Here is a 16,642-nt window from a genome sequence, read left to right as displayed (position 1 = left end):
TCCTGTTAATTTTAGTAAGTTTTTATGTACATCGTTTTGTCATCTCTAGAGGAAAGGCGATTTAATTCAATTTTAATAGATCAAATCAACCTCCCTCCTACCTTGTCCTCAAAAAAAAAAAAATCAAATGTGGCCTCTTCTATCATACTGTCACCAGGGAGAGCGCTCCCGGTACAATCCAGAAACAAATGTCCACCAGCAACTTCAATTTTAAGACTTTTATGCCATGCAGGTTTCTAGTAGACCTGATACACGGTTCCAACAGCAGCATTTGCCTTTAATCTTAAGCACATGTAAGCCACCTGAACACGTGTGGCAAATAGTCCCCTTTAAGCAGTAGGCTGCCAGCACCTACCAGGATTCAATACAGGCTCACAGTCAGCTTCAGTCTGGGCTCTTTATCCAATGCACAGTAAACAGTAGTTCAATTCCCAAGACAAACAGTTCATTCAGTTCATCATCCCAGTTAAATCACAAAGCAGCCTTTACCTTCAGGAGGTTTCAATACTTTAGGGACTTCCTCACACCCAAGGGATTTCAGCCTGCTTCAGTACTTTAGGGACCTCTCTTGCCCAAGGAATTTCAGCCTGCAACTGCTTCTCTCCTCCTGAACTGAACTCCTGAGACTTCTTCCCACCTGCCTAATCAATCCCTGGCTTCTGCTCTCACAACCATTCATTCTCCTTCCACTAGTTTCCCTCACAGCCATACCAGCTGAGTTAAGCATTAGACTAATGAGGAGCTCCTGCACACAGGGTTTCCTATCTCTTTTTCCCCCTAGTGGCAGCCAATCTACACATCCTGCCAGCTTACACCCATGTCTTCCCCGATTGCAGCTAGGAGTCCAGTCCGGGTTCTTCATCTCACCCCCTGGCTCCTTGCCTGCAATGCCTTCTGGGACTTGTATTTCAAACTGAAACTGCCTTAACCCAACTATCCTGGATGTGACTATCACAATACCTACTTCATTCTTCCTTCCCTCTCTCTCCAGATGTTTCATCACTTGCTGCAGAAGAGAAAACACATACAGTGGACTTTTGGCCCCTTGACCTCTACCCTATATGACCTCACCGGGATTGACTCGTGGGATGATGACCTCTCGGTTCTGGAACTCATTCTCTCTGCAAAGAAGAGAGAGGTAGGAAGAACTAATGGGTAGCAGTAATAGAATTTGATATACTGTCTTCCTGTGGCACAATCAAAGTGGTTTATATCTTTATTATATGAAGGTACTTTCTTTGTCCCTAGTGGGCTCACAATCTTTTTTTTTTAACCTGAGGCAGTAGAGGGTTAAATAACTTCCCCAGAGTCACTTGGGGCTGCAGTGGGAATTGAACCCGATTCCCTGGGTTCTCAGCCCACTGCACTAACCATTAGGCTACTTCTCTACTAGCATTTAGCATCACAATTATCAGAAACTGGCAAGAAGACAGTTGGTGCTTCCAGGTGGAAGAGCTGGAGTGCATTGAGTTGGGGATCTCTAAGGCAGTTGTTGTGGAGGAAGGGCTCAGCATGGGGTCAGTGGTTATAGATTAATGATTTGCTCTTTTTTTCTTTCCTCACCCCTTATCTCCTTACTTTTGGACCCCCCCCACCCTTCCGTTCTTCTTTGTTTCCTCTCGCCGGCCTTCGTTCCCCTTGCCAGGCCTACCGCATCCTGGACCTGACCCCAGTGAAGCAACTGGTCAGCCTGAAATGGTGCAAATTTGGCCGTCCCTACTTCTGCTGCCTAGCTTTCTTCTACCTGGTGTACATCACCTGTTTCACCATGTGCTGCGTCTATCGGCCTCTGAAGCTCAAGGCCCAGCTTTCCAACAACTCCAGGGACATCACCATCTATGTACAGAAAAGCCTGCAGGTACATATTGTCTCCTTCTCCCCTCCCCCTCACCCCAGAAGGAGAGAGAATCAGTCACATCATGAAGAGACAGTGTGACATGTCCAACATAACATAGAGTGGTTTTCACACACTGGATACCATATTGTCATCCTTTTCCTAATAGGAAGCCTACATCAGCTACCAAGATGACCTTCGGCTAGCAGGCGAGCTGGTGAGTGTGATCGGAGCCGTTGCCATCTTATTTTTGGAGGTAAGATGCCCCTTCTCCACTCTAACATGAAACTTTTCCTACCCCCCCCCCCCCCCCTCCTCCACATCTCTACTCCTAATTCCCTATTCTCTTAGCTTCCAGATATCCTGCGGGTTGGAGCCACTCGCTACTTCGGACACACTGTTCTTGGGGGGCCATTTCGTATTATGATGTAAGTCAACATCTCCAGAAGGGATGGCATGGAAGGGGTCAACAGAGGGCATCCAGTGCCAGAGCAGACCATAAGTGAAGGGAAGGGAAAGGGCTCCCCATGTGTGGGGGGTGATGGAGATCGTGATGGGGTGGGTAAGAGTGCTCAGCATGGTGAGAAAGGGGGAGCATTCTGCCAGTTTTGCTCTTCTGTGCACTTCTCTCCCTCACTGCTTCCAATCTTCCTTTTCAGCATCCTGTATGCCTGCATGGTGCTGGTGACCCTGGTCATGCGTCTTACGAACACAGATGGGGAGATTGTCCCAATGTCCTTTGCCTTGTTGCTGGGATGGAGCTATGTCATGTACTTTACTCGTGGATTCCAGATGCTTGGACCTTTCACCATCATGATTCAAAAGGTACAGCCGGGAAGGAAGAAGGGAGCCGAGAGAACAAAAGAAGCCTAGACCAGTGACTGGGAAAGAAGAGGAAACGGAGGGATGTGGGTGGGAGGAGGATAGGGACACCCGGGATGTGTGCAGGGACTAAGAAATGGTATCGCACAATCTAGTGACTTTTTTGACGGTGCTCTTTTCAATGCAGATGATATTCGGAGACCTCCTGCGCTTCTGCTGGCTCATGGCCGTTGTAATACTTGGTTTTGCTTCAGGTAATTGATCATTTTTCTTTTTGTATCCTACCGACAGCAGAGGGTAATGTATCTGTCTCTGTTCCCCCAACCCCTCTCATTTGCCAATCTCCTTCCTTCCACCAGCTTTTTACATCATTTTCCAGACTGAGGACTACAGCCAGCTAGGGCAGTTCAACAGCTACCCCATGTCACTCTTCAGCACTTTCGAACTCTTCCTCACAATTATTGATGGACCAGCCAATTATAATGTGGATCTACCATTCATGTTCAGTATTGTCTACTTCACCTTCGGCATCTTCGCAGCCCTCCTCATGCTCAACTTGCTTATCGCCATGATGGGCGACACCCATTGGCGGGTTGCAAACGAAAGATATGAACTGTGGAGAGCCCAGGTAAGAGACCACAGCATATATGTGCCATGGGAACTCTGCGCAATGCTGAGAAGCATGCAGTGTTTTCCAGAATCGATATGAGCTCAGTCATATCAATAACTTCCTTATATGGGTACAACGTGTTTATACAAGCAGCTATGGCCCCGATATGCTTATGCTTACTAATCCACCTACTGCACTGTCTTTCAAAGTACGAGAAAGGAAAAATCACAGAAAAGAAGGTGGTCAAACTGATGGAAAGCTCTTCACTTAGGCAGATTTAAGGAAAGCCACTTCTGGGAATGAACAACAGGGAAGGAATCTTCTCCTTGGGATCTGCTGGCTGATTCCGAGAGACCTGAACTGGTCACTGTGGGAAATGGGATTCTGGGCTTGCTAGACTTTGGGTCTGCCCTCATAGGTGGAAGGAACTCCTTATGTTCTTATGGTGTTTGTAGCTTTGACTTCTCCAGTTGACCGTTTAAAGCTCTCAGTGCACATTGGCCCTCGGTCACTCTTTACAATACACAGCTTGATCACAAATTGAGTCACACGGATCCGTTTCCATTCTATCTGATAACGAGGTAGACATAATGGTCATGGAGAAAAACACAGGAAGGGCCTTGTTACCAGGAGTGTCAGTACCAAGCCATTCTTTACAACATTAGGACTTAGAGACTAAGACAGAATGACTGAAAGATGCAATTGGGACACTTTGGAGTTAATTTTATAAAGCTCGCCTAAAGCTCGGTGCTAAAATGGCTGGGTACTAAACACAAATTGTATATCAACATTACGCAAGTAATTGCTGTTCTAGAATAGGAGTCTTAAGCTGGCATTTTAATGCTTATCTTTAGTCGCAAGCATTTTGCCGGCATTTAGACAGCTGTTGACATGTCTGTTATATACATAACTGACAGAATTCTGTAAATTTAGCATGTAATTGTTTGACCTAGCCCTGACCTGTCCACGCTCCCCCGCCCTCCAAAAAAATTTGTATAATGAAGAAATTAGGCGTTAAGTTTATTGAAAAGAGTTACAGGGTCCTAAGTCAGTTACTCATGTATTTACAAATTAATACCAACACCAATTAATGGAACGTACCACCAATGAAGTGTCTATTTAGAACTCGTTCCATAACTGGGGGGCAACCTATAAAAAATTAGAGGGTTTCTGGATTGGGAGGCACTGGCCTGATTAATAAGAATTTCCATGGGTCATCTTTTATAATGTGACACCTAATTGCCTTTTTTTTTAAATATAAAAAGGACTCCCAGCTCCAGCCCAATGCCACTCAAATGCTGAAGCTTGAATTTACACCTGCTCAAAAGAAAGGTGTACAATGTGTGCTCAGATAATCCGCAACAAGCGAAGAACTCTAACGCCCCACAAGAGAATACAAATATGGGAGAGAGTGGGATGTTTGACCACGGAAAACCAAAGACTGGAGGGACGGATTCTTAAAACAGTTGTTTATTGATGAAAAAAGACTTGACACAAACGTTGTGTTTCGGCCATTAGGCCTGCATCAGGAGTCTCAGTCGACGGAGAACAGCTGATACAAACGTTTAGAAGCATGTGGTATGGTGATCAATGAGGTTGGTCTTTAAAAAGACCTTTTCCGAAGAAACTTGTGCATAGACAATTGAATTTCAGCATTTTTAAAGACCAACTTCATTGATCACCACATCACATGCTTTTAAACGTTCGCATCAACTGTTCTTTGTTGACTGAGAACCACCTTATTGATCACCATACCACTTGCTTCTAAACGTTTATATCCGCTGTTCTCCGTCAACTGAGACTCCTGATGCAGGCCTAAAGGCCAAAACACAACGCTTGTGTCGAGTCTTTTTTCATTAATAAACAACTGTTTTAAGAATCCATCCCTCCAGTCTTTGGTTTTCCGTGTACAATGTGTGCTCACATATTGTACAAATTAAAACAAATCCACTGCAACTCTACCCCTGCTTTGCCCATGGAAGGACAGCGAGATTGTCTTTACTATGTTACTATATAGCCAACGTCTCTGACTTAAGATCCTGCTCTGAGACCTGCAAAATAAACCTACCACAGAACACTAACCAGAGTTAAATTGAGTAATTTTCCTATATTTTACAGGTGGTTGCAACCACAGTAATGCTAGAAAGGAAGCTGCCACGCTGGCTGTGGCCTCGCTTGGGGATCTGTGGGAAAGAGTACGGCCTAGGAAACAGATGGTACCTCAGGTATGCACAGCCATTGTGGGCTCAACAGCCCGTGTACAGCATAATGCTGAGGTAGTTCGCTTCTCCAATCTAGTAGCTCAAGTTACACATTACTCTGGGAGCATGAGCAGAGTGGACCATTTAATCTGCGTATTCAGTTGCAAATTGGGACCTACTGTGCTAAGGTTGATTCAAAATCTGCAACAAAAATAACTTTGTAAAACAAATATTATCATGTGAGGTCTTTGTGGTGTCTATGACTGGCTAGTTGAACACAGAGCAAGCATGCACTCTAGCCAGGACCACTAATAATCAAGCCATTTATTCTCCTGCATCTCATTTTATGGCAGGGTGGAAGCACGCAGGGATAATACCAAACAGACGGTCCAGAAGTATGTGAACGCCTTCAGCCGCCCAGAGAGTCAGGAGAAGGCAGAACTGGAAGATTACATAGATCATCCATGTAGCGAAGAAGTATCCAAGCCAACTGCAATTTTGCCGCCGCCATCGCCAACACCACCACCAAAACCACCCCTCCTTTCTCGTAATACATCTGTGCAAAGGTCCAGCCGGGGCTGGAAGATCCTGAGGGAAACAGCTATTCACCATCTCCATCATCTCCAAGGAAAGGTCAACTATGCCATGGAAGGTGAAGAGGAAGTCTACCATGTTTGATCTAGTCTGTAAGGATTACTGGACCTTTACCAGAAGTGAGTGGTATCAAGGGGAAAAGATGCTTTTTTTGGTGCAAGGACATCTTATCTTTTTTTTTCCCTTCATACATACCGGACCTTGCCTTACTCTGCCCCACCTACTTCCTTTGTGGTTGGGATGATCCTTCACCAGAAAAGTTGTGAACATAACACAACCTAAAGTCTTCGGCATAAAATATGGTAACTTGTCCTCACCACTTCGTTATGTGGTATAATACTGTTTCTTGTGGTATGAATTCTGTAATCTGTGGTAGCAGTAATCCATCCAAAAACAGGAGTCAATTTCATCACATCATTATGTTATGAGGGAATCCGAGGACATAGAAGCACCGTAACCCTCTCCATACCCTTTTGGAATAGTCCTTCTACAGCATGGACAGCTGCTACAGCTGTGTTCTCCCTTCCTTGCCTGGTGGAATATACCTTCTTGTGCTATGGATGGACGGATGATAAAACTATTTTCTCTTCCCTTTACCTCAAGAACAGTCTTGATGCTATCATAGTGGGGCTGTTTTGCTATATCCCCCTGTCATTTGGTACTTGGATCATTACTTACTCTACCACAAAGATCACATTGCCATCAGTGTTTGGACTCGATGGAGGAGCTTTAACATTTGATTTTTATTATAGTATGCTCTACTTTTAAATGCAATATAATATGTGAAAGAACAATCTGGTACTGCTATACAGAGGCAAGCCATGGTTCTGTCTAGCAGCACCTTTTCATCTTTGCCTCAGTTGTATGAGGTGGCGTCATGGTGCTTGAGGGAACTTAGCCGAATTTTGCTGTTTTGCAGATACATAAATCAGCCTTCTTTAATGTGAAAAATCACCAGGGCACCTCTATAAATCAGTGATTTCCCTCTTCTTCTACTATTACCTCTACTGCCAAGCATCAAGCTACTCTATCCTGTCCCCATTGTCTTTGTGACGACCCCCGCCCCCTTCTCGATGAGTCTCCTGTCGTCAGGAACCTCTAAGAGATCAGATCTTACCCCGGTGGTAGTATGGAGGTGTTTCTCTCCCTTCTTCCTTTGTTTAATGCACTTTAATGGTAATTTGATATACAGCTGTGATGTTGGGGTGACCTTCAACATGTACGGGTGTTCCCATAATGTGTTCTTTTGTATAATAAGAGGCCATAGCAAGAACAGAAATAATCCCTGGGATATTGATGGGTCAGCCTTAGAACTAGGCCATCTCTCCTCTCCCTTGTGCTGGATGGTTCTTCCATAATACCCCTAGCAGTGAGTAAAGGGGGTAGACCTACTTGAAATGGTTCAAAGTCAGAGTCTAGTGGTTCTGTTTTTCTCTGGAAAGGTAGGGCCTTCCTCAACCCTGATGAATTGATGTGTTCTAGAGTCTTCCCCCTTCCCTACACACAACTCCCCATATAAGCAACTGGCAGTCATCTAACCCATATCTGATATGTCTTACTGGCACATCTCTTAGCTGCTCCCTCTGCCTCAGCCAAAGTGCTTGGCATCAGTGAGGGCTCATTAACTGGGTCCCCGGTTATTTGTTTTTATACTGGTTGAGTACTCCTAGATTATCTCTGTATACAAGACTGGCCTTATCAGAAGGGTATGAGTAGAGACAATTAAAAAACCAATGACATCCTCATATTTTTGACCTTGTCTAACACAATCTCCAGTATTGAAGACTTCAGTTCGTGTGGAAGAGTTTCCTCAACACAGGGTGAAGCTGAGGTCTTTCTTTCCTCAATGTTATCTGGAAATAGTGGGACCTTCAACATGATACACTGAAACTTGCTGTAGGGATTCTCATATTGCACTCAAGAATCACAAATCTTTGTAAGTTGATCATCAGTTGAGGGACTGGTCAAAGGTCACACATCCTGTGTATTTTAAGATATTATAAACAGACACTATTGTTGTATACTTGAATGTCTTGATCTATGGAAGGGGTGGATACTTTACCAGTGTTTGACCTTTCAGACTACTGGTATTGTTGGAAGATGCAAAGTGTGGTTTGCCCCTTCCAAGGATGGACTGTGTGAATCTGCAAATAACTGTGAATTCTCCTACAAATTAAAGTTTACTTTTTTATTTAACATGTTGAAGTTTGGAGTCTGGCTCTTCTGTTTCAGTCCTGGCTTGGCACCTTCCACTGATGCCATCAACATGGTGACACCAGTATCCATGCAGTTCACAGATGAAAAATAGTGGAGGAGTAGCCTAGTGGTTAGTGCAGCGGACTCTGATTCTGGGGAACTGAGTTCCATTCCCACTGTAGCTCCTTGTGACTCTGGGCAAGTCACTTAACCCTCCATTGCCCCTGGTACAAAATAAGTACCTGAATATATGTAAACTGCTTTGAATGTAGTTGCAAAAACCACAGAAAGGCAGTATATCAAGTCTCATTTCCCTTTCCGAGATTCTGTTGCTACTATTTGAGATTCTGGATGGAATGTTGCTAGTGGAGGAGTAGCCTAGTGGTTAGTGCAGTGGGCTTTGATCCTGAGGAACTGAGTTCCACTGCAGCTCCTTGTGACTCTGGACAAGTCACTTAACCCTCCATTGCCCCTGGTAGAAAATAAGTACCTGAATATATGTAAACCGCTTTCAATGGAGTTGCAAAAACCTCAGAAAGGCGGTGTATCAAGTCCCATTAACAAGATTCCATGCACAATCTCAAACAGTAGCAATGTTCCATGTAGAACAGCAAGATCCCAGAATCCCAAAGAGTAAGAAGTGGAGGAGTAGCCTAGTGGTTAGTGCAGAGGGGAATCCTGGGGGGTCGATTCCCACTGCAGCTCCTTGTGACTCTGGACAAGTCACCTAACCCTCCATTGCCCCAGGTACAAATAAGTATCTGAATATATGTAAACCGCTTTGAAGGTAGTTGCAAAATCCTCAGAAAGGCAGTATATCAAGTCCCATTTCCCTATTTGAGATTCTACATGGAATGTTGCTAGTGGAGGAGTAGCCTAGTGGTTAGTGCAAGGGACATTGGGTTCAATTCCCATTGCATCTCCTTGTGACTCTGGGCAGGTCACTTAACCCTCCGTTGCCCCAGGTACAAAATAAGTACCTGAATATATGTAAACCGCTTTGAAGGTAGTTGCAAAAACCTCAGAAAGGCGGTATATCAAGTCCCATTTCCCTTTCCCTCAATAGATCTATGGTGCGGCAATGTCCCAACCCCCACTTTCAGGAGGTATCCCTGAAAGCTTGTAGCAGACCAAGAGCTGTAGGATGTTCCTGACCTGAAAGTTATACCTTTCAACCTTTGCATAATACGTGAACCTAACACAGCATCTCTGGCCCTATGTTCCTACTTATTTCCTAACCATTTGCTGTATAGAGGGGGTATAATTTACTTTATGAGGGGAAGGGAGTAAATCTACTTGCCAGCTTTTTTCTTCGGTATGTTTATGATCATGTTTCCTCAGCACCTGCTCTACCACCCTAGGGCTCTTCAGCTTGGAGAAAAGACTGCTGAGGGGAGCGAAGTAGAACAGGTAGATGTGAATCTTTTGCTTTCTCGTTCCAAAAATACTAGGACTAGGGGGGGGCACACAATGAAGCTACAAAGTAGTCAATTTAAAACAAAGCAGAGAAAATATTTCTTCACTCAATGTGTAATTAAACTCTAGAATTCGTTGCCAGAGAATGTAGTAAAAGCAGTTAACTTAGCAGGGTTTAAAAAAGGTTTGTTCTTTTGGCCGCTGTCGGAGTCAGGGTGCTGGGCTCGATGGACCCTTGGTCTGTCCCAGCATGGCGATGCTTATGTACTTATATCTTCCTAAAAGAAAAGCCCATAAGCCATTATTAAAATGAACTTGGGAAAAATCCACTGCTTAGTTCTAAGACAGAGTAATGCTGCAGTTGCACTTGAGACAGTTACTTGAACTGGTGACTCCCCCTTGAAAAAGTAGCCACGAAACGGGGAGCTGTCAGGGTTTTAAGAGCACCAACTTGTTCAAGCTAAGTGCTGCATAAAATTAGATGATAGCATATTGATAAACAGAAATATATTTTCATATATAAGATTAGCAAAGGGTGGTGGAGGTTAAGTCAATGATTAGACAATACACACAGATAATACACCCAGTCATTGGGTGAAAAATCAAATAATTTTTATTGTGTGTTATATATGAGACTACTCCACTCTCAATAAGCTGAAGAAGCAATACACTTGTATTCATGTGTGTTTAAATATTTTGTTATATTTTGATGCTCGACAGAGCACAGGCACAATTGTTAGTTCTAAGATAAGCAGCATAAAATATGTTGTACTGTTTTGGGATCTTTCCAGGTACTTGTGACCTGGATTTGGCCACAGTTGGAAACAGGATGCTGGGCTCGATGGACCTTCAGTCTGTCCCAGTTTGGCAACACTTATGTTCTTATGTCATTGCAAATGACAGCCTATCCCTATTTCTTTGTCCTTTCAAAATGTATTTACCTGAGACCCAATGCCCCGTCATGATTTCCACAGGCCCTAATGACTCGGCCAGTGCAAAGCAATTTTCTGGTAGTTTCTAAATGAAACTAAACTGCATTCCCAGAATCCCAGGTGGGTAAATAACTGTGTACAGGTACATGCGGTTCCTTGGCATTACTTGAGTTTTCAGACTGGGAATATGGGGCTGGATTCAGTCAGGTGCATGAGATGAGAGACCCAAGCTTAGGACTGGGATGGGCCCCTGATGTACATTTTGACAACACTCTATTGTTAATGCAGATGATATTTGGGGGCCTTCTGAACTTCAACTCACTCCGGCCTTTCATAATAATACTTGGTTTCGCTGCAAGTAACTGATCCTTTTTTTCTGTATCTTATGCAAGAATGAGCTTTGCATGTTCAGTATGATTCTGCACCTCAAACCCACTCAACTTTTACAAATGTTAGTGTTGGACGATAAGGGCCATTTGACCCTACCAAGCTACTCATGGATTCCTATTATTACTATACTGTCACAGGTAGTAATTGATCTCTGGTCTTCTCCCTTTTTCTGTTAATAATGTCAGTTGGATCTACCCTAGGCATGGCTGAATTGTGTTTCTTGTTGTATCTCACTGAAGTAGCCTAATGGATAGAGTAATGGGTTAAGAACCGGGAAAGCCATGTTTGAATTCTCCATAGCCTCAGATACAAACTTAGATTGGAAGACCATTGAGCATAGGAAAATGCCTACAGTACATGGATATTACTGACCTTGGACTACTGAGAATTCCCTCCCTTCAATATCATAGGAAGACCTATTGTTCTAGGAAACATTCTACCCTCTGGTACTTTATTGAAGCTTCTTAGATCTTTGGCTGTTTGTTTCATATCTCTCTCTCTCTCTCATGCCTTTGGGAATTTATGAGATTTTTGTTCAGGTTCTTCTATCAGTTTTCCCAGTCATTAGCAGAACTTCCCTGTGGCTATCAGGCTGATATGTGTAATCCTGAATAGACCATGGACAGATGAATACAGATCTTTGGGACTCATGGCAGGAACCACACTGATTCATAAGTAGGGTGACAAAAGCATGAACTGCTGAAAAAATGATGGGAGGATGGGACCGGCCAATTAGCATTTCCTATCTACCCTGATATGCCAATGATCAGACACATGGCAATGGGGGTGGAGTCCAATCGGCATTCACACATATACCAAAGTCTTGGAATAGAAATGTAATGGTGTAATGGAGTGTTGCCTGTAGTGGGGTTCCACACAGATATTTGGATCTTTGGAGAACAGTGTCCCAAAATTCCTCACCTTTTGACCTTATACTTCCTATGTATATCTGAGTTATTTCTTGTCTGAATTCAAGGGAATGGCAGATGACCGGGAAGCAGCCCTATCTATTCAATATTCTTGGGATTAACCTCTCCCACTTTGCTGTGTCTAATAATTAAATTTCTTATTCTTTATCATGATAAAAAGAGACTGAGATCAACATTACGTATGCAATTTATTGCTTTTTGCCCATTGCAGCTTTTAGTTTGGAATTTTCGATGAGTGAAGCAAGAGAACCAAGCAGGAGAGTTAGAAAAGCAAGAGAGCTAAGCAGGACAGCCAGGAAGGGAGAGTCCGATGTGTTCCAGCATCCTTTCGCCTCTTCTATGCCTAAAATCCAAAACAAGGCAGAACATTTATTATGAGGTAGCTGTGGAGGGAGCTGAAAATCAATCCAGCCTATAACTATATAAATATTTCAGTAGCTGATAGGCTGAGCTCTGTTCAGGTCTACTACTTTCCAGCTCTTTCTAGCAAAAGCGACGCTGTAAGTGCTTAGATTCACCTGGGCAAAGCTAGGGTTGGTTCATCCTGTTAGTAATGCCATTAGAACCAACTGGCAATGCTGAAAGTGAGCGATCTACAGGAGTGCTCGGATTACTGTAGCTGTCAGCAAATAGTTAGACGACCACTTCCTCAGATCTTTTAACTTCTGAAAGACCTGTGCTCTAATCCCCCCCCCCCCCAACCCCTGTTCAATAGGTTTTGATTCTGTTGTTGGAGACAACTTACGTTTCATGACTTACACAGAAGAAACCAAATTTGGTTCTGGCTACAGTGGTACCCATCAAAGCTATCCTGTTGCTGCCTGTGGCCTGATTATTACAGAAAAGCGTGAGTTCTCCCATTCAGAAACAGGAGTCAGGCCCTTTATCTCTGCATTAGTTTCTTGTGCTGTTCCATAGACTTTTTCCTCCTATGTCTCTTCCTTCCCACTAAGATCCCCCAGTTCTGCTGCTTTTCTCTCTGTTTTTCAGTTATGCACACAGACATTTAACAAACCTATACTAAGTCAGCGCTTTTATTCCATCTGTGAAATTAATAGTTTTTTTTTTATTATTTTATCGCATTTGTATCCCACATTCCCCCACCTATTTGCAGGCTCAATGTGGCTTACATAGATTTGTTAACATTGTCGAATCAGGATATCAGATACACTTAGTAATGTGTAGCGATTAAGGAAGGGAAGAGGGAAGAAAGAAGAGAGTTGTTAGGGTAGTTATAGAAGGTGGGTGTTCATAGTTGAGTGGGTTGGTGAGGTGACTTAGTAAGGTTATAGGTTCTCGTTGTAGGCCTTGTTGAAGAAGAATGTTTTCAGTTAATTTTCTTCTTTGCCCCTGGTTGGCCAAAAGCACAATATTGTTGCACTGCTATGGATTCATTCACACTGTGCGCTTGGAATGAATCTGGTTCCTACATTCAAAATGTTCAGCTGTATTACTACTAAAAAGCTGACAAAAGCTGTACTATAATAATGACACTTACCAGAGATCCAAGAAGCCCTCCTTGTCCTCCAAGATCACCAAGTCGGTCTTGTGCCAAGTCACTAAGTTGGCTTCTTCTTTGGCTACCACCTTGTGCTTTTCTTTGGCCTCTTCCTTTGCCATCAACTTGGAGTTGTGCCTGGCCAACAGCTTGGACACGTTGTGCACCAAGTAGGCCTTGTTCCACATCACTAAGCTGTCCTCGTCCTTGACCACGACCTTTGCGTCCCTGTCCATCCTTGCCACCTTTTTTGCCTTCTCCGTGGCCACCCTGACATTTTCCTTTACCTCTTCTTTTACCGTTTCCATGGTCATTACCTTGACCTGATTCCTGGTCTTGCTCTTGATTTCTTCCATTACTTTGTTCCAGGTTTTCATTTTGGTCGGTGGGTGAATCGTTTGCCGGATTCTCAACGGGACTTTCTGAGGGGAATAAATTGCATAATGCTTACAGAAGAGAAAACCAATAAAGGGGATCTCAAATAAATACCTTCATATAGGCAAATATATACATATAATAGATAGGGACCAATATTTTTACAGGAGAATGCCCATACGATAAGCCTGTTTTATAAGGCAAACATCATTGTCTATGACCATTTATAAAATGGGCTTCCAGAACCAGCCCCAGTACAATACAAATGGCAAAACCCACATTTTCACCTAGCCTGAAGAAAGGATAAGTGTCTGCTTGTACTTTACACAGGTTCCCACATGTTTTATACAATAGGTTGTTAATGGCTCAGTAACTAATTAGCTTGTGCGCAGATCTCAAATTTGGACAATTATTGGCATTAATTGGTACTAATTTGGACTTATGCATGGATCTGCCTACATGCGATTCTATAACACTTTATGCTCAAATTGTCTCACACACAACCCAAAAGGGCATGGCCATGGGAGGGGCATAGACGGGTCAGGGGCATTCCAAATATTTTGGTACAGTGTTATAGATTACCAGGATTTACACCAGGTTTCATCAGGTGAAAGTCCTCATGTCAAGCACTATTCTATAAGGGGCACGTAATTTTGAGCAATATTTACTGAATCTGGCCCTGTGTATGTACTGAATAACTTTGAAACTTCTTTCTCTATTTCTCTGTCTCGGTTAACGCACTGGATGGAGAACCAGGGAAACTAAGTTCAATTCCTACTGTGGCTCCTTGTGACACTGGGCATCTCAAGTAACTTTCCATTGCCCCAGGTACAAACCTTAGATTATATGAGCCCACTAGAAACAGAGTAAATGTATATAATATATGACCTGCTTTGGTTGCAGATTATAAAAACCACTACTCTTTTACTAACCCAACCCTGGTCCTTTTCCATTATCATAAAGTTGGCACAGAAGATGCTGTAAGGCCAGAGCACCTTACTCGTATGCCTCCTGCCAGTGACTGAGAGGATGGGAAGAGGTAGGGATTATGCTGTGACTGATTTCTGTAGACCATTATAGAGGTAAAACTACTGGGTGAAGAGTGCAGGACACTGGAGAGTTGCCTCAGTTTTCCCCTCCCCCAAGGCTCCCCCTGCATCTGAGAACCTTCCTCTTTATTTCCGGAGGATGAAGGACAGTATAATTACATATATAGATATAGATACATATATAGAGATATATATTGGGAACATGCCCAGTAGCACTAGTGGAGTTTACTTTCAGAGGCTACAGTGTGTGGGAACAAGTTCTTGAGCATGGAGAAGCCTTTGGTCCAGCTAGGAGATAACTTACTCCTTGGTACTCTAGCAACTGTAAATCCAACGTGGAGAAGAAAAGACTGAACAGTAACACAGATGGTACAGAAAGAAAACAGAATCTGAAAATTCCAGATGTCAATCTTCCATGATTAACCACTCCAGAAAGAAAGTCGCTTAAAATCTCTAACCAAGATCTACCCAGACAAGCCCAGCATCAAGTTTCTGCTCCCAGTGTTCAATTCTCCTGAATCCTAGGGAACCTGGAGAAGGACTTGGTGTCTCTCCTCAGATTCATACACGACTTCAATATTTGTTTTTTAATAAAAGATCTCAGGACCAAAATTCTTCCCCTCTGGCATATGGATCCTCCTCACCCTCCTGGACACTGCCCCTCTGAGTTTCCTGGTGGTTCAATCCAAAAAGCAAACTGGACAGACAACCCCTCTCCTCCCCTCCCATGGAGCACCTGAGATGCAGCCCCCTTCACTACCTCCCTCTGCTCCCTAGTCAATGGCCAAAAACATGCAAGGCCTCAGAGAGCCCCCTTTTCATAATCCTGCCCCACCCTGAGGATGGGCAGCACCTCCTCAAACCTGTGTTCCACACTGTCAACCCTGCCTGGACAATTCCCTCTTTTATATCTACAAGACACTGAAATACAATGAAAGAAGCCATGTGGTCTACACACAAGCAAAGAAATACACATCAAGAAGAAAAAAAAACCACACAGAATTTACTAAATCCAAGCATTACAACAATGATTATTGTATATGTACCATATGCTAAACCTAATTCTATTAGATGGTGGCAACAACCATATAATTAAATAAAGCATCCTCAAGCAGAAAAGATTCAGGGAATCCTCAACAAGCGTTTTAGTTCAGAGACCTGTCACGGAAGGGGAGGGAGAAGGTATAATGAGTTGTAAGGGATACCCAAGAAGTAACTAAGGTATATTAAAACACTGACTCTCCCCAATGTGCCCATGTTTTTACTCCTGAGACATCCGCTAGAAGTCTAATGTCTACCACCCTCTCACTGAGAAAATATTTTCTCACAGTACCATTAAAATGAACTTTTGTCCTTAAGCCTCTAATTGTATGGAAAATGCTTCCTTCTGGTACATTATTCAAGCCAATGAGAAACCCAGAAACACTCTACTCTTTGGTTTAAAAAAACATTGGGATCCTTCTTGTTGTACTCATTTATATCCTATGTAGATCACGACAAAACATACATAGTATAAAAATAATTACAATATACAACAGACCTACAAAAACAACTAAAACAAAGATGTCCAACGAGAAAATACACAGAAAGGAAAATAATACCGGTAGATTTCAGTAATTGAGTCTATTAACCCATCACTATCCCAGCCCGGGGAAAAACTACATTCATTGAAAGGTACGATCACAACTCAGCTCAAAACCACAGCCAAATGCTTCTGTAAATAAATACACCTTCAGCTGTCTCTTAAGAGTTGTTGTCTCTTCGTAGTTCTTACAACAATGGAAGACTATTTATTC

General features: G+C 43.1%; 1 protein-coding gene across 1 annotated transcript in view; it reads left to right on the top strand.

Annotated features, from left to right (window-relative positions):
• LOC115457338 (transient receptor potential cation channel subfamily V member 6-like) overlaps nucleotides 1-8,214 on the top strand; it is a 35,660-nt gene extending 27,446 nt beyond the window's left edge. Inside the window, exons 7-15 of the mRNA XM_030186754.1 lie at nucleotides 992-1,138; nucleotides 1,646-1,858; nucleotides 2,004-2,090; nucleotides 2,186-2,262; nucleotides 2,494-2,659; nucleotides 2,844-2,910; nucleotides 3,016-3,284; nucleotides 5,385-5,491; nucleotides 5,821-8,214. Coding sequence (XP_030042614.1) covers nucleotides 992-1,138; nucleotides 1,646-1,858; nucleotides 2,004-2,090; nucleotides 2,186-2,262; nucleotides 2,494-2,659; nucleotides 2,844-2,910; nucleotides 3,016-3,284; nucleotides 5,385-5,491; nucleotides 5,821-6,145 — 1,458 coding nt within the window. The 3' untranslated portion in view covers nucleotides 6,146-8,214. The remainder of the gene's footprint in view (nucleotides 1-991; nucleotides 1,139-1,645; nucleotides 1,859-2,003; nucleotides 2,091-2,185; nucleotides 2,263-2,493; nucleotides 2,660-2,843; nucleotides 2,911-3,015; nucleotides 3,285-5,384; nucleotides 5,492-5,820) is intronic.
• Nucleotides 8,215-16,642: the final 8,428 nt, after the last annotated feature.

The sequence above is a fragment of the Microcaecilia unicolor genome, chromosome 14 (genome assembly GCF_901765095.1).
Source record: "Microcaecilia unicolor chromosome 14, aMicUni1.1, whole genome shotgun sequence".
NCBI lineage: Eukaryota > Metazoa > Chordata > Amphibia > Gymnophiona > Siphonopidae > Microcaecilia > Microcaecilia unicolor.
The sequence above is the reverse complement of the archived record's forward strand: the minus strand, read 5'-3'. Positions and strand labels throughout refer to the sequence as shown.